Source organism: Macrotis lagotis, chromosome 1 (genome assembly GCF_037893015.1).
Source record: "Macrotis lagotis isolate mMagLag1 chromosome 1, bilby.v1.9.chrom.fasta, whole genome shotgun sequence".
Lineage (NCBI taxonomy): Eukaryota > Metazoa > Chordata > Mammalia > Peramelemorphia > Peramelidae > Macrotis > Macrotis lagotis.
The window spans coordinates 929,662,053-929,680,217 of record NC_133658.1 but is presented as its reverse complement, the minus strand read 5'-3'; the positions used below and the strand labels follow the sequence as shown (position 1 = coordinate 929,680,217).

General features: G+C 48.0%; 1 protein-coding gene across 1 annotated transcript in view; it reads left to right on the top strand.

Moving 5' to 3' along the window:
* Positions 1-18,165, top strand: part of SHANK1 (SH3 and multiple ankyrin repeat domains 1) — a 77,619-nt gene that overhangs the window by 2,853 nt on the left and 56,601 nt on the right. Inside the window, exons 5-11 of the mRNA XM_074220254.1 lie at positions 1,174-1,297; positions 2,505-2,656; positions 7,533-7,700; positions 8,070-8,186; positions 14,763-14,840; positions 16,229-16,295; positions 17,253-17,577. Of these exons, the coding sequence (XP_074076355.1) occupies positions 1,174-1,297; positions 2,505-2,656; positions 7,533-7,700; positions 8,070-8,186; positions 14,763-14,840; positions 16,229-16,295; positions 17,253-17,577 (1,031 nt within the window). The remainder of the gene's footprint in view (positions 1-1,173; positions 1,298-2,504; positions 2,657-7,532; positions 7,701-8,069; positions 8,187-14,762; positions 14,841-16,228; positions 16,296-17,252; positions 17,578-18,165) is intronic.

Below are 18,165 nucleotides of genomic sequence, written 5' to 3'. Positions count from 1 at the left end.
CCCAGATTTGGGCCAGTCTCCCCTTTCCCCCCCTCACTACCACCAGGTTTTCTGCTCTCCTTCCCCTCATTACACCTCCTGCCCCCCCCCTTCCTCCACTCTCATTCCTGGAAAGCCTCTCTTGGCCATCTCCAGGAGGCTCCTCTCTGCCCTTCCCTCCCCCATTCCCCACTGCTTCCCTCTGGTCTCCCTAACCTCAGTCCAGTCTGGCCTGGTCCCCCCCCCCAGGAGCCCCCTGCCTCCCCTCCCCTTATTTCTCTTCTCCACATCTCTTTCCACCTCAACCTCCTTCACTTTCCCCTACCTACCTACTTACCTACCTACCTGCCTACCTACCTACCTACCTACCTACCTACCCTACCTACCTACCTACCTGCCTACCTACCTGCCTGCCTGTCTGCTTGCTTACCTCTCTATCCATCATCTCTCTATCCATCCATCCATCTATCTACCTCTCTGTCTACCTACCTATCAATTTATCTATTATCATCTATCATCTATCTATCTATCTATCTATCTATCTATCTATCTATCTATCTATCATCATTCTTATCTATTCATCTATCTACCACTGTGTGTCTACTTCCCTACCTTTGTAATTATTCCTTTCTTTATATCTCCTATCTCTCTTTCTTTGCAAGAGGGTGGGATGGGAGGTGGGAGGAGAGAAGCAGCTGTGGGTCCTCCTTCAATTTCCTCAAGTAAAAGGCAAGTTCCTTGAGGGGAAGGGATACCTTCTTCTTGTCTTTCTATCCATAGCTCCCAACTCAGGGTCTTGTTGCAGATGCTTAATAAATACTTTTTGAATGATTGAATTTCACTGACTGACTGCAACCTCACTCCTGTGGCCCCATTGTGTTGTTTTCTCATCTTATGGTTCTACGAGCATCCCCTGTTGACCCTCAGAGACTCCTTTTCTGACTTCTTTTCCAGGAAGTCTCCATTCCTATCCCTTCCTAAACTCCTTCCCCCCTGAGAGGGCTAGACTGGGGACTCCTGAGTCCATTAGAGAAAGGAGGTAGAGGACATCTGCTATGGGAAGAGAGTGGCCCCAAACCTCTCCCATCCTCCATCCTTTCCCCATCAGTCCCTACTCTTTTATGATTCTAAATGTGCTGTTATTTGTGTGTGTGTGTGTGTGTGTGTGTGTGTGTGTGTGTGTGTACATGTGTGTATGTCCTGACCCAGACCGGGTTGAAGAAGTTTCTGGAGTATGTACAGCTTGGTACATCTGACAAGGTGGCAAGACTGTTGGACAAGGGGCTGGACCCCAATTATCATGACTCTGACTCAGGAGGTATGATCTCTAGGCTTCTAGGGATTAGAGGGGTGACTGGGTGAATAGGGGCTTGGGGGCTGGAATCTGAGATGACAAATTGTAAGATTCAGAATTTGGTGGGATCCAGAGATCACACCAGGAGACCCTGGAAGATTGAGGACATTTTAAAGGACTAAAGGAGTTAAGAAAGTAGAGACCAAGAGGGTCCTGAGAGGTTGAGGAGAGCTATGAAATTGGTAGGGTGGGATCTGGAGTCTGGCAAAAGCTTATAGGTTTTAGTGTTAAAAGGCAAACTATTTCTGAAGATCTAGGAACTTAGGGATTCTGGGAGCTGGGGAGCAGAGGACCAAGGGGCTCTGGGATAGAGGGACTGGGTTTGAGAGGACAAATGATTAGAGGGCTTGGGGTATCTGGCAATCATGAAGTTTTTGAAGGGCAGTTTTGTGAGTGAAGCTGTGCTCTATAACCCCAGAGGCAAGTGTAGGAGCAGAGGGAGATGAATTTGGCAACAAAAAATGGTGGTAGATGGGTGGTGGATGGGTGGTAGATGGGTGGTGGATGGGTGGTGGATGGGTGGTGGATGGGTGGTGGATGGGTGGTGGATGGGTGGTAGATGGGTGGTGGATGAGTGGTGGATGGGTGGTGGATGGGTGGTGGCCCCCTCCCAGGAGGGCTTTGGGTGGAGGTTGGCAGAACACTTCTCAGAGGTTTATTAGTGGGTTAGACTAGATAATTTTTAGGGTCCTTAATTATTTTTTGTGTTTTAAGGTTTTTTTTTTAAGGCAAATGGGGTTAAGTGGCTTGCCCAAGGCCACACAGCTAGGTAATTATTAAGTGTCTGAGACCGCATTTGAACTCAGGTCCTCCTGACTACAGGGCCGGTGCTTGATCCACTGTGCCACCTAGCTTCCCCTGGGGTGCTTTTAAAAGGAATATTCTGTGATTCTAGGTTTGGAGGATGGTGGCAGGAGGGGAGAGATTATATGGGCTACAGGTTCAGGAGGTCTGAGGGTGCAGGGGAACTGGGGAATTCTGGGAGGTTGAGACTAAAGGACATGGAAATTTGGTGGTTTGACAGAAGCCAGAAAGCTGGGAACCAGGATTTAATGTTTGTGGATCAGGGGTCAAAGGTTTGAAGAAGGAGGTCAGAGAACCAAGTGGGTGATGTGCTGAGATAGAGAAATTGGAACTGGAGGCCATAAGAATCCCTTTAACTCTTCCTCAGAGACTCCTCTGACGCTGGCAGCCCAGATCGAGGGTTCGGTGGATGTGATCCGAACACTGTGCTTGGGTGGAGCCCACATCGACTTCCGGGCTCGGGATGGAATGACTGCGCTCCATAAGGCTGTGTGTGCTCGACATTGCATGGCCCTCACGGTGAGTCCCCATTTCCCACAAGTAGGCTCCCAGCAATATGCATTCTTCCCCAAACATCTCCCATTCAGACTCCCTAGATGTTTTCCAAGCCCCTTTTTTGGCAGATCATTTTGGAAAGACACCAACAGCAAAGATCCTTCTAACAGAAACTTCAAGGACCTCCAAGAACTGCCCCAAAGACAGAAGACTCAGAAAGATTCCCCAGAAACCATTAAGATAGATAGATAGATAAATAGATAGATAGATAGATAGGTAGATAGATAGATAGATAGAGAGAGAGAGAGAGAGAGAGAGAGAGAGAGAGAGAGATGCTCCAACAGAGGCCCTTCCAAGGTCTTAGGGATCCCCCCCCCGAGAAGCTTTGAAATATCGATTCTTCACTCTCCCTCCCAAAGAAAGCACACAACTCAAATAAACAATGACCCCTGAGATCTCCTAAGGAAGACCCCCCCCCACTGTCTCTTCAGAGATAGTCTTATCAGGACTACCAAAATATCCCCCAAATGAGCCATGTCAACTCCCAACCTATCCAGACAGTGGTTCTCCTGCTTGCTCCCAGATGGCTCTGACTTAGCCCGGGATGCCCACTCTTCCTCTCTCCTTTGCCCCTGCCACTGCACAGCCAAGCCACAAGTCATCATCCAACCTTCACCATTTACCGATCCCTGAGCTTCCTGTCTCCAAAGGCAGCTTCTTCCACTTGGCGCAGTTCTGACATCAGATTCTGCCCCTTCCTCTCCCCATTCCTCATCCTACCCTTGGGGTCAATCAGGATCAGGGTAACCCCTCTTCCCAGGGCTAGCCCTTGGAAATCTGAGTCTGTGTCCCTTCCAAGGCTGTTCTCCAGATGAGATGCTCCAAGTGCCTTTGGTTGAGCCTTCCCCACCCTTGTGGTGGGCTGGAGAGCCAAACACAAACCTTCAGGTGTGGCTGCCTCAGAGGACATGGTGCCCAATGCTGTGCAATGCCCCCCCAATACTCCCAAAGGGCTCATCAGCATTCTCTGCTGCTCTGCCTCCAGACTGACTCAGGTTGAGCTGGGGTCTACTGAATCTGCCAATCTTTATATTCCCATCTCATTCCTAGGAGGCCGAACACTCAGCCTATTGTCACAGGTTTCAGATCCTGACTCACTTTCCCCAGGGTCTTGAAAAGCCTGGAAATGCCCTCTTCCATCTCCTCTTCCTTACAAATTATCTTCCCAGCTTTCTCAGAGGAAGTAAGCACCCTTCCATCCATTGAATCTGCACAGATATTTGGTGTAGCAGAAAGAACACTAGAGTCATTTTGGAGAGACAGGTTCGAGTCATTCATTATTAGATGACCTTGAAGAAGTCCCTTGTCTCTTTGCAATTCCATTTCTCCTCTAAAATGAAAGGATTGTATTAAGTACTGATGAAGGTCCCTCTTCATCTCTGATTTTAGTGAGTAAATCCAAGGGAGCAGGCTCTGGTTACCCTTCCCCTTTCTTGACTTCACCCTTTTCCAACCTCCATTTTATCCATTATGCTGCATCTTGGGATCAAACACACAGAACTGTAGAATTACAAGGCTCTGAGGCTGGGAATATTTGGACAGAGAGGGTCCTTGGAGCAAAGAATGAAATGGAGTTTAGAGCACAAGGATGGTGCTGAGAAGAGCCTGGGAGGGAAGCTAGAACACAGATTTTCCAAGGTTAGGGATGCCTCAGGAGACCCATTATGATGACATTATAGCTGGAATGGGTTAGAGAGCCCTCTCATCTTTCTCTTATTTTGAAGAATTAGAAACTGAGGCAGAGAGGAAAAGTGACCTTTTCAAGGTCATACAGGACACTGCTCAAACCAGTGCTAGAATCCAGATGTTCCCCATGTATTAAGCAATGGCTAGGTGTAGGCTCTGTACCAAGTTCTGGGGACCTCAATAGATAATTCTTTAGGTCCATTCATAAGTACAGTCCAGTACAGCCTGGTTCACAAGGGTGATGGGAACTGAAGATGGGAGATCATTTTGGGTTGGAGGAGGGGAGAGTAAGGAGAGGCTCCTGAACTCTATCTTAAAGGTGGGCTAGATTTTCAGTAGCTGGACATAGGGCAAAACTTTATTGACAGAATTTTATAATGTATTTTTTTGAAAAGATAGTCAATGAGAGTTTAGAAAGGGATGTCTTGATCACAGAGAAGTCACATGGTTTCCTCTGGTTGGGGTTCTGGCAAGTGAACCTCATTTCCTTCTCTGTCAGAGTTGCTAGCTCAGGAGCATAAGTGTACGTACAGAGATAGCAAAGAATTTGATAAAACCTCTCCTGCTACTTTTATAGAAAGAACAGAGAGATGTGGGCAAAACCATTATACAATTATATGGAATTGGAAGTGTTTGAATGGTTAGGCTCGAGGGTGGTCAGTAATTTACTATCATCTTGGCAGAAAGTCTCTTCCAATGGAGAGTTCCAGGAATCTGAGCTATTTAACATTTTACCAGTGGCTTGGATAGAAGCATGAATGACATACTTAGAATTGCTGATGGCAAAAAGCTAACTCATTGGAAGACAAAGTCTTTAAAAAGAAGATAAGCTTTAGTAGAGATCAATATAAAGTCCTATTCTTTGGTTCAAAAAATAAATTTCTTAAGCAAAAGTTGGAGGAGGCATGGCAATATAGCAGTTGCTCTGAAAAAAGATCTGGGAGTTTTAGTAGGAGATTTGGGTTAGACTGTCAACCCAGTGACCTAGCCGAGTGGAACAGGCAGCATTCAGAAAGACTGAATGTTCTATCCAGGACTTTCACAGGGGACAACCCCCTGTACTCTGTGTCTGATCACATCTTATGTATGGGTTCCATTCTGGGTATCATGATATAGGAAAGAGATGGATAAAATAGGGATGGCCACCATTGAGTCATGATCAGTTGAAGGAGGCAGGGACACTCAGGGTGGACAAAAAAGACCTGAGGAAGACACTACAGTTGTCTTCAGGTATCTGAAGGGTTATCAATGGGAAGAAGGTTTTGATTTGTTTTACTTGAACCCAGTGGGAGGAATCTAGGAGCATGGAGAAAAGCTCTATAAATACAGAAAATGTCTGCTTCCTGACAGGACAAACTTTCTAACTATCAGCGCTAGCGAAGAGTAGAAAGGGCGGCCTCCCAAAGTCATATGTTCCTCCTCCTTGACTCCCCAAAGCTGTCAACAGGCTGCAGTGATGGGCTGAATGAAATGAACAGATCAATGTAAATTGCTGCCTACACTTGGGCTCAAAAAATCAACTTCATGAGTGGAAGATGTGGGTTGAATTTAATAAGATGACATTTAATAGGAATGTAAAAGCCTACATTTGTGTTTTTTTTTTAAGTCAGCTGCTCAAGTACAGGATGGGGGATTTGTGGCTAGATGAGAGTTTATGAGAAAAAGACCTGGGGGATTTTGGGGGATTCGAGCTCACTGTCAGTCATCAATTCAATATGGAAACCCCAAAACCCCAACCAAAGCTTGGGCTGGCATCTGGAGAGAGGGAGGTGAGAGTCCCACTGGGCTTTGCCCTTCTTTGGCCACATGTGGAGAACTGCATCCGGGTCAAGGTGCCATGTTTAGGCAGGACGTTGACAAACGGTTGGGATTCAGAAGGAACCCAGGAAAAGTGAGGGAACCAGAGATTAGGCCATGGGAGGTCAGTTTAGAGATGAGAAGTCCTGGGGAGGGCTGGATTCCACCTGACCCCAAGGGCCAGGATAGGGAGAGAGATTTCCTCAATATAGCAAGCAAAGCTTTCCAACAGCTAAGGCTATCCATAAGTGGTCCGCACTCCCTTAAGGATGATGTCTTACAGTAGGTACAGGTTTCAATGAACAAGATCCCACCTTCTCTCCCTCCTGGCAGCTGATGGATGAAGCTCATCCAGAGCTTCCTAGACTGCTGAAATAGCTGACCCACATGGCCTTTGAGGTGGCTTCAGTGTTAAAAAAAAATAAGATTGTTAGAATTGGAACCGAGATCTTCTGCGTTTTTTTTTTTTTTTTGTGCTAAATGAAGCCTAAATCCAACCTTTTCATTTTCATGATGAATAAATAAGGGAACACTTGATCCCATTGCCTTGCAAAAACTGAGAGAAAGAGAGAGAGAGACCTTGGAGTCAGGAGTACCTGGGTTCAAATCCGGTCTCAGACACTTAATAATTACCTAGCTGTGTGGCCTTGGGCAAGCCACTTAACCCCCGTTTGCCTTGCAAAAACCTAAAAAGAGAGAGAGAGAGAGAGAGAGAGAGAGAGAGAATGAGAGAAGCACTGAATGCTTTCAGGGTGAAGAAAAGGGAAATGATGACCAAGGGTTCATCGATGCACTGTGATGGGACAAATATATAGACCTTGAGAGGATCAGTCCCAGCTCAGCCCACCCTTCATACTGAACCTCTGGGCCCTCTCCCTATCTGCTCCCAGGCTGACCCCAGAACAGAGCCAGGACTAAGTCCAAGGTTTTTTTCCTCATATCTTGTGCTCGGATGGAGAAACTGAAGCCAGGGAGGGACATGGATCCTAAAAGCTGGAAAAGACCTTTGAGATCAGGTAGTCCAATAGTCCTCCACTTTCCAGAAGAGGAAACTGAGAACTATAACAACTAAATGACTTGACCAAGGTGATAACAAGTGGGTAACTTAGCTGAGTCAGAATTAGACTTCAGATCTTCCATCTCTCCAACCCTGTGTTTTTTCACCATGCCATGATGACCTTTGCTCAAGGTCACTTTAGAGAACACCCATTCCTTCCCCCATGATTCCCAGCCTTGTCCTCCCGTGCTAATGAAATCCAGCCTCCATTTCCATGGCTCCCTCCAGTCTGTCTCCTTAGGAGAGTCAAGGGTTTGCATTAACCTGTGACTTCTTTTTTTTCTTTTTCCTCCTGTCCAGGCTCTGCTGGATCTTGGGGGATCCCCCAACTACAAGGACCGCCGGGGCCTGACTCCCTTGTTCCACACGGCTATGGTGGGGGGAGATCCGCGATGCTGTGAGTTACTGCTCTATAACCGGGCCCAGCTGGGCATCGCTGATGAGAACGGCTGGCAGGAGATCCACCAGGTCTCAGGATTCAAGGCTTCCTTGGGGGGGCAGAAGGGAGGGAGATGGGACAGATTGGGGGGGCAGGCCAGGACTGGGGGTAGGAGGCTGGGAGGTCAGAGGCCTGGGTTTCTAAAGATGGGAGGGAATGGAGGATGCTTGTGGATAGGTGGAAGATTAGGGACCAGAGCTGGAGGAGATGCTCTTGTACCTGGGGGGGTGGGGCTGGGGTATATGTGATTGTCTGGGGCTCTGGTGGCCTGGGAATGGAGTTAACAAGGAATGGGTGCCTGGGTCCTGAGGGCAGTAAGGGCTGGGGGGTGGGCTATAAGGGGGTCTCTGAAAGACCTCTCCTCACTTTTGCTCCTCTTCTCTAATACCTCTTGCCAGGCCTGTCAGAGAGGTAACTCCCAACACCTGGAACATCTCTTGTTTTATGGGGCTGAGCCAGGGGCCCAGAACGCTTCTGGGAACACTGCCTTGCACATCTGTGCTCTCTACAACAAGGTGTGTCTTGTCAGGGATCGCTCCCCCTCCCCATCTTGCCTTGCCTCCCTCCCCAGCCCCTCTTTCTGGGTTTTCCCCTGTACCAGCCCACCCTCCACCCACAGCCAAGAAACATGTGTGTGATCAGTCTTGTGTACTCTGGGAGGGGGATGGCAGACGTCTGCTTCGGGCCTCGTCCGCAAGTTTACAAGAGAGTGGGGAGATGCAGGCTGTGCTCAGGAAGAGGCTGGAGGTGTTGGGGGAATATTAACCCCTCCTAGGAGCCCAGAGCATCAGCACAGGAAGGACCCTCCAAGCAGCTCTTTGTGCTCTTACATTTTACATTTGAGGCAACTGAGGCTCAGGATGGGACCCTGGTCCTGCTGATGGTCCAGGCTTCTGGAGGAGTCTGGGGTCTTGCTGATGTTTGCTGAGCCCTTCTGTGGTATTCCCTGCCTAGGAGTTTGGAAGGGTGGCCTCTCCATTACCTTAACTCTTCTTGTTCATCCTGCTCCTCCATGTCACCCCCAGAGAACCTGCCCTCTCCAGGGAGGTCGGCCTTCTGGGGCAGCCACTGGGCTACATCCAAGATGAGCCCAGCTCCTTCCTTCCCCCATTAGAAGTATATTCCCACAAGAGCAGACACTTGCAGTGTCCCAGAATCCTAGAATTTCTGAGGTACCAGGGATCTCAGCAGCTATCTAGGCCACCCTGAGAAAAGATCATCCAGCCTCCACTTGCACACCTCCAGAGACGGGAAGCTCATCATCTACCAAGATAGCTCCACTTTGGAGCAGCAAGTAGGAAGTTTTTCCTTCCATTGGACTGGCTTCTACCTCTCTCCAACTTGTACTCATTGCCCCTGGTCTATCTCCTGAAGTCAGGCAGAACAAGTCCCTTCCCTCCCTCTTTTCTCTGGTAACCCTTCACAGTCACTGAACATGTATCTCTCATCTTCCCTGAGCAAGGGTGCAGTTCCCATCTGGACCTCCACCTGGTCTTTGTCCCCCTTTGGGCTTATCAATGTCCTTCCTCTAACAGGTCCCACCATTTCAGATGAAGGTCTGAATAGAGACCCATGACCACCCCTTGTTCCGGATATGATGGTTCTTTTCCCACTGCCCAAGATCCAGGTCGCTTGGCTGGGACATTACCTTCCCATCTTGTGGCAAATTGAGGTCTACTTAAGTCCTCTGATCTTTATCACAAGGACTATGGTATGGCCAAACATGCTGTAGGCACCATGGTCAGGAAGACATGAATTCAAATCCTGCCTCAAACATTTACTAGCTATGTGCCTTTGGGAAAATCATCAATAGCTGACTGCCTCAGTTTCTTCATCTGTAAAATGGGGATAACAATAGAACCTGAGGTTGTTATGAGTATCAAATAAGATCATAGTTGTAAAGCTCTTAGCACATAGTAGGTGCTCTATAGAGGCTCTTCCTTCCCCTCCTCCTTCATCTTACATTTATGTTTTCCCTCAAAATAGGCTTTAGATATAATGTTATGAAGTCCATCCCTTTGTTCTGGTTTTATATGCTATCTAAGATAACAAATGAGGGCATGAGATAATCCAGATGAACTCCATCCTTGGGTTAGGAACGAAATGGTGGGTGTGGTTTGGGAGAGCAGGAGATCTCCCCAGGGACAGGGAATGTTCCCCAATGGGAAGAGGTCCCTGAGCTGGACCTTAAGTCCCCAAGTTTATTATTCAAAAGGTGGTAGTTGAACATCTACAAAGGGAGGGGCTTCATCTTTAAGAGACCATACCACCCAAACCTCATTTCATTTTCATCTGATAGTTTCAAAACCAGCAGAGAAATTCTGGATATTGTGATTTACTTAGGTTTGAACAAAGCATTTGAGAAATTTGAGAAATTTGAGAAATCGCATGCAATTCTTGTTGGGAGAGATGGAGAGATGTAGGCTAGGGCTATAAACTTGGAACTGGCGGTGTAGCCAGAACCCCCAAGTAGTCCTTAATAGTTCAGTGTCAATGGATGGGAAGTCTCCAGTGGAGTGCCACAGGGATCTGGTGAGGTGTGCACGCATGTCTTCTCCACGACACACTTGTGGAAGCCACAAAACTAAGACATTAGATGACAAAGTCAAGTCTCACTAAGATCTTGACAGTCTAGGAGCATTGGGCTGAATCTACTGAGGTGAAATTCAGCAGGGATCAATGTAAAGTCTTATTCTTGGGTTTAAACCAGTTTCATAAGCCTTCTCTATGAAAGTCATGAAAAGTTTTTGGGGAATTGTAGACATATATTCATTAAGAAACATATTTTAATTAAGCCCTTACTGTGGTCAGGTATTATACTAAGAGTTTTTCAAATGTCTCATTTGATCCTCATAGCAACCCTGCAAAGTAGGTGTTGATGTCCTGTCATTTTTCAGTCTTCTTTGACTCTTTCTTATCCCATTTGAGGTATTCTTGGCAGGGATATTGGAGTGATCTGTCATTTCCTTTTCCAGCTCATTTTACAGGTGAGGAAACAGAGGCAGACAGGATTCAATGACTTGCCCAGGGGCACACAACTAGTGTCTGAGGTCAGATTTGAACTCAGGAAGATGAATCTTCTTGACTCCAGACTCAGGAGGTCTACCTGTTGTGCCCTAGCTCCTATCATTATTCCCATTTAATAAATCAGGAAACAGGCAGATAAGTTAAATGACTTGCCCAAGGTCACTCAGCTAGCAGGTGTGTGAGACTGGATTTGAACTTAGAACTTTCTGATTCCAAGCCCAGTCTGGTTTATCCACCTAGTGATATATGGCAGCCCCCAAAGCTCATGGGATTTGAAGTTACCTGAACAGGGAATAGCTTCCAGGAGCAGTAAGGCAACAGTCTTGCTGTCCTCCTCAGATTTCTCTCTGGAGGAATGGGTTCAGTCCTGGTGGCCTGGGGATAGGAAAGCTATTGATCAGCTATAGAGTGTCTAATGGAAGGCTAGGAGGGTCCTGACATCATGCCAACTGAGTACTCATCAAGGGAATTTGGGATGTTTAGAGTGGACAAGAGGAGATTGAGGGGAACAAAGTAGCCGTCTTCCCTTATTGGAAGGGCTGCCGTGTTGAAGGAATTGCACTTGTTAAAGCTGACCTTCTAGAAGCAATGAGAAGGGACTGCAACCTTAGACTGGATGTGAAGAAAACCTTTCTAGCAATTGGAGTGTCCAAAGGAAGAACAGCCCCTGGAGGTGGTGAGCTCCCCAAACTGGAGCTGGAGCCCTAGCAGAGGTTGGACTGACCACTAGTCTGCTATGTTGTGGGGAGTCCTTGTGGGCCTTAATGTGACCTGGGGGGCTACTGAAGACCCTGCCTGCTCTAAATGTCTGTGCTTCTCCATACCAATTCTCTTCTCCAGTGCTACATTGACTACAAGTTTAATACACCTTTTCCCTCTGCTTTCATCTGAGACTGAAAAAAAGAATGAGACCAAGGAGAGCTGTCTGAGGTATTCTGCTGGATGGGGCTCTCCAGTTTAAGATTGATCATATTGATCAATTAACCACCGATCCAGGGGACCAGTTCCAAATTTCCTGCACCCACAGCTCTCTGTCTTGACCACAAAACATCCGACAAGCCTGCCCTCTCCATTGTTGCTCTCCCAGTCTTCTCTGTAGAAAGGCCCGCTCTTCATCATTCCATGGGGCCCAGCTGCATCTCTCTCAGCATTCCCATCATTTCATCTTCAAGATTGTTTTTTTTTTTTATCAGGAGTAAGGTCTATCAGCCTAGATTTGGAAAAATCCACCGCTTTGCCTTTGTACAAATCAGAATAATCACCAGGCTCCAATCTTAGAATCATTGAATTTCAGAACTAGAAGAGTCCTCAGAGAACCCCCAGTCCAAGTCTTTCATTTTACAGATGGGAGAAATGGAGAAGGAGCCCAAATCCGCCTCCCTGTGACTTCTCCATATTCCTTCCAGTTCTGCTTTCTTGGGCACCTCTCCCATTCTGCAAGATTTTTCAAAGCCCATTCCCAGGGTATAGAGGAAGAAACTGAGGTTCATGATGGAATGCCTCTGGCTCCAGACTAGAGGTGATAGTAGAGTTTAGAAAGGAGAGGGGCCCCTTTGCTCCAGGGATTCTTTGAGGGACTATGAAACAAAAACATAAAGTCTTCGAGTCCTGGGGAATCTCAGCATTCATCTTGTTGTTCAATCCTGTCTGACTTTCATGTCCTAATTTGGAGTTTTCTTGGCAGATGCAAGAGTGGTTTGCCATTTCCTTCTCTAACTCATTTTACAGAGGAGGAAACTGAGGCAAACTGGGTGAAGTGACTTGCCCAGAGTCATCCAGCCAGTAAGTGTCTGAGGTTAGATTTGAACTCAGGGAGATGAGTCTTCCTGTACTGAAGTCTTGTGCTCTGTGTGTGATAGCACCCCCTAGTCTCTGTTCATATTAGTCTGTAGCCTTTCTCTGAAAAGAATTCCTGATCAGTGATAGTCTGCCTCATTTTGAAGACATTTAGTGATGGGGAGCTCTCTTGGACTGAGCCTTGAACGATGGGGATAGCCATCTCAGAGGAGCCTGGAGTTCTCTCTGACCTGGTCCCAAACCACACTTTTGTCCTGAGTCTCTCTACTGCTGGCCATGGACCTTTCCCTGGATCTTGACCTTTCTGCTATCAAAAGACGCCTCATATCTCCATTCAACCTCCATCTTTTCAAAAAACTTTATTTAAGGCAGTGGGGTTGAGTGATTTGTCCAAGGTCACACAATTAGGCAATTTTAAGTGTCTGAGGTCAGATTTGAACTCAAGTTCTCCTGACTCCAGAGCTGATGCTCCATCCGCTGCACCACCTAGCTCCTCCCATTCACTTCCATTTTTTTTTGCTTCTTTTATTCATCTTTCACATGTACTCCTAGATTTGTCTGAGGGAGGAAAAATTCAGTTACTATTTAAAATCTCCCTTGAGATCCTAACCAAGGTAGACCCCTCAGCTGGGCCTTTCATGGAGGGCCACTGCCATGCTTCTCCAGGAGTACTTAGGTGACCTCCCTCAGAGAATCAAGTGAAACCAGGGAGAGAGCTTTATCCACTTGGAAGGCTCCATGTAGCACATCCCCAAAGTCCCATTGAGGTTGTAAACTAGTAAAGATTCCTTCCCCAAGGCAATAGGGTTATGTGACTTGCCCAAGGTCACACAACTAGGTAATTATTAAATCTCTGAGGCCGAATTGGAACTCGGGTCTTCCTGACTCGAGGGCTGGTGCTCTATCCACTGTGCCACCTAGCTGCCCCAAGCTACTAAAGATTGAAGCTGGGGACATTCTATCTATTTGAATTATTAAATCATGCAGTGGAAGAGTAAAGGGTGGCCTCTGTATCCCCACCCAGATGACTCCTTTGAAACACGAGTTTTCTCTAGATGTGGCAAAGTCTCAGAGGATGCTTTAGTGTGGCAAGGAGCTCAGACCCTGTCGGGTTCAAAAGGCTTCATCTGTGACCAGGGTTGGGTGTTGAGGGTGACCCAACTCAAGGCAGGCTTCTCAGTCCCACAGACTTGGCCCCTACCACTCCTGGCCTTGAGGAGCTGGGTCTGCTCTGTCATCAGTTCTTACTGTGCTGACTTTGGGACTTTCCTGTCCTCAGTGAAGGGTCTTCAAGAATTGTAGCTGAAAAATCTCTCCCTGTGCAGCTGAGCTTGGGAGGAGCCCTCTGCCCTTCCCTAGGCTGGCCAACATGCTGGCAGAGCCCTGGAGAGCCCGGATGACCCATAGACCATAGGGAGGCATCTGAACAGGACTTTCATGGACTGGATCTACCCTCAGGAGATACTGAGGCATCATTTTTCTGGGTATATTCTTGAAATGAGACTGGAAGTCTCTTGTCTATGGACTCTCTGACCTAGCTAAATTTCTGAGAAGCTCCAGTTTACAGTAGAGCTCCTCTCCTAGTGAGGGAGTGTCTGTCAGCAATAAGCATCTTCTAAGGGTTTAGATGCAAGGAACCAGCAAAGAAAGGCAAGTAAGTAGCCCACACTGACACTACTGTGTCCCTTGCCAAGCTTCATCATTGGCCTGGAAGCCCCTTGAGGGCAAGTTTAGGGTCTGACTCTTGTTCTCTTTTTTTTTTAAGGTTTTTTTTTTTTTGCAAGGCAAATGGGATTAAGTGGCTTGCCCAAGGCCACACAGCTAGGTCATTATTAAGTGTCTGACACCGGATTTGAACCCAGGGACTCCTGACTCCAGGGCCAGTGCTTCATCCACTGCACCACCTACCTGCCCCCATGTTCTCTTGTTTTTAATCTTCTCTGGATCTTAACACTGGCACAGTGGAGTCTTAATAAGTGTTTTTTATATGAATGAATGAAATAGGCTGAGAAACTGGACTAAGAAAAAAGATTGAAAAGGCATGAATAAGTGAGTGAGTGAGTCAATGAGAAGGTCATTCTAGGCTAGGAATGAGAAAGTGCATGAGGGGCTTAAGGGGCTGCCCCCCAGAATGGATTCCAATTCTGATGTTCTCATGTCCATTCCTCCCATCCCACTCCCTTTGGGATGCCCTAGATTGACCTGAGATCTCTTCCCCTCCCCTGATCTGCCCTAACCCTGAACCTCTCCCCCAACCCTGCCTACAGGAGACTTGTGCCCGAATCCTCCTCTATCGGGGGGCCAACAAGGAGGTGAAGAACAACAATGGACAGACACCTTTTCAGGTAAGGAGACCTTGGAGAGGTTAGAGTGGGGAGGGGAGGAGGTGGAGGGGAGGTCTTGAAGGATGGAAGGGTTCATAAAAGGCAAACAGAAGAGGAGGTAAAAGTAAAGCGAGAAGGGAGATTGGAAGAAATAGGAGAAGGGATATGGGCGACATGCAAGATGGAAGAGAATGGTGGAGTGGAAGAAGAGATAGCAAAGACGGAAAAGGCTAGGAGAGAGGGATGAGGAGGAGGACAGGGGAGACAGGAAGTGGGGAGAAATAAGAGGAAAGTTAGAAGGTGCTGATCGAAGATGGTCAGGAAGGCAGCAAGCATTTATGAAGTGCCTACTATATGTAAGGCACTAGAGCTGAGGATACAGAGAAAGGCAAAGGATAGTCCTTCTGTCAAGGAGCTTCAGATCTCATGGCAGAAGCAACATGCAAACAACTCTGTTCAAACAAGACACATGTGAGGCAAACTAGAGGTAATCTAGAGAGAGACATGAGTATCAAGACAGGAGAAGACTAGGGGGCAGTGAGGTGGCACAGTGGATAGAGGACCAACTCTGAAGTCAGGAGGACCTGAGTCTCAGACACTTAATGCTTGCTTAGCTGTGTGACCTTGGGCAAGTCACTTAACCCCATTGCCTTGCAAAAACAAACCAACAAAAGACAGGAGAAGAAGACTATCCCAGAAGGTGAGATTTGAGTGTAGGCTTGAAGGAAATCAAGGAAGTTAGGAGGCTGAGAGAAGAGGGGAGGGAGTGCCAGAGAAAAGGCCTGGAAGTGGCAGTGGTGACAGAACAAAGCAAGGAGGGAAGTAGAACAAGAGTTAAGGGGAAGCTGGAAGGCAGGACAGGAGAAATGGAAGAGGGAGGGAAGGACATGGAGAGAGCTTGGCTGGAAGAGAAGTGGGAAGATCTTAGGAGAGAGAAGTGATTGAAGAAAGTGGGAAGGCAAGGAGAGAATAAAGAGGGGAAAGAGAAGCAGGTGTGAGGGGCAGTGGTGGAGAGGGGGCACTGAAGAATGGGGAGGGGAAAGAGAAAAGGGAAAAGCACAGGAAGGAAATGAAGGAAGAAGGAGAGAAAGAGACAATGCAGAAGAGGAGACCCAGGAGCAGATGCAGGTGATGGCCAAGAAGGGCAGCTGGGGAGAAGACAATCAGGAGAGAGAAGAGATAGAGAAGGAGAGGACAAGGGGCAGGAGGGGGCATTCAGGGCAAGGAATGATCAGAAAATGAGATGAGGGAGAATAGGGATAGGGAGAGAGTGGGGTGGGGGGGTGTTAGAGAAAAATGGAGAATTAGCAAGGTTTGGGGGAGCAGGTTAGAGCTAGGCTTACTATCATGATTGTTCTTACCTGGCCCCTGGGGTCACCTCCTCTCTCCTCTGCCCCCATCTGGGCCAGGTGGCTGTAATAGCTGGCAACTTTGAGCTGGGGGAGCTGATTCGAAACCACCGAGACCAGGATGTGGGTGAGTGAGGTGGGAATTGGAAGTTGGGGGATGGTGAGGGTGACATGGCCGACTGGAGAGAGGAGCGTGTTTGGAACTTGGTAGTGCCTACTCTTATGGGCGGGCTAGGAAGGACTTCAGGGTTGAGGGAGAGCTGGGAAGGGTGTGGAGCTGTGCTTGCCTCTACCCAAGCTCATCTTACCCTTTCCCCTTTCCCTCCACATCTCTGCCTTCATCCCTCCCCCCCAAAAAAACTCTCTCCTTTATCTCTTTCCATATCTCCATCTTGCCACTCCATCCCTCTCCTTTCCCCCATTTTCCTTCTGATTCTCCTTTCATCTCTTCCCTCTCATCTCTTCACAACTCCATCTTCCTTTTTCTTCTGATATACTTTCTAATTTCTTTCCAACTCTCTTCCCTTCTTTCCCTCCTTCATCTCTTCCCCTAACTTCTCCTCCTTTCATTTTGTTGTCCTTTTTCCTTCTCTTTTATGCTTCTTTCCTCATGTCTTGCCACTTCCCTCATCTTTCTCTCTCACCCTCATCTTTCTAACTCCACTCTCACCTCTCATTTTCCTTCACCGCTCTTCTTTCCCTCCCTCCCTCCTCTCTGCTTTCATCCCTTATCCTTTTCCCTTGTCCATACTCCCCTTCTGATCTCCCCTTTCATCTCCATTTCCCTCTCTTCATACCTCCATTTCTTCTCTCATCACTTTCTCTATCTTCCCAACCTCCTTTCCCTGTTGCTTCCTTTCTCATGCATCTTTCCATCTTCTCCTCTCCTGGATCTCCCTTTTTCTTCATTTGCCTCTTTCCCAATTTTGTACCTCCCCCTCCTCCTTCCTCTCATCTCCTCTTCCTCCTATCTCTTCCCATTGTCTTCCTCCCTCTTTCATCTCTCCTTTTCTCACCTCTCTCCTTTCCACCATCTTCACCCCCAAATCTCTCTTCCTCATCTCCTCTCTAACCCCCCCACTAGTCCCCTTCCAGGAGTCCCCCAAGTATGCAGCCCGTCGGAGGGGGGGTCCACCAAGCACAGGGCTGACTGTGCCCCCGATGTTGCTCCGTGCTAACAGCGACACCAGCATGGCCCTACCTGATTGGATGGTGTTTTCACCCTCTGGGCCCCCTGGTCCTGGCCCGGCCCCAGCGGCCCCAGCTCCAACAGCGCCCTCTACCCCAGGCACCAAACTCAGCAGCGGCACTCTGCGTAGTGCCAGCAGTCCCCGGGGTGCCCGGGCCCGCTCCCCTTCTCGAGGGAGGCACCCAGAGGAGGCAAGGAGGCAGCCCCGGGGACGGCCCAGGTAGGGGGCACTGCTGACCACCCCCAAATCCTTCTTCCTTCTTCCCAAGACCTCTTTCCTCATGAGTGGCCTTCTCTCCTGGCCTTCAGGTCCACAGATGGTCAGGAACACCCTATTTCTCTTCCTACATCCCAACAGCATCACCCCAAGAACATTCAGGGAAATCCTCTTCCCCCCAGTCCTCTTTTCCTACTTCCAACATCCCCTTTCCCCATAACATTTCTAATCTTCACCCCTCCCACTACTCTTAATACCTTTCTTCCCCTTCCCCTGCTCTCAATACTCTACTTTCCTATGGAGAGCCAGGAAAGCTCCCAACTCCCCTGGATGTTCCTCTTCCTCACCACTTCCTCATGAATACCTCGACCTCCCCACTGTTCTTTTCCTATGACTGTTCCCAGTACCCATCTTTCCTTGCCATGGATGGCCAGACAAGCTTCTAACCCTCCCATCAGTCCTAATTCTCAACCCACAGATGGCCTGGAATCTCCAGCTCTCCATAAATTATTTATCCTCCATATATTCCCTCAAATCTTTCTTCCTCATGGACTTCCAAATGCATTCCCCAATGCATTTCCCAATGCATTC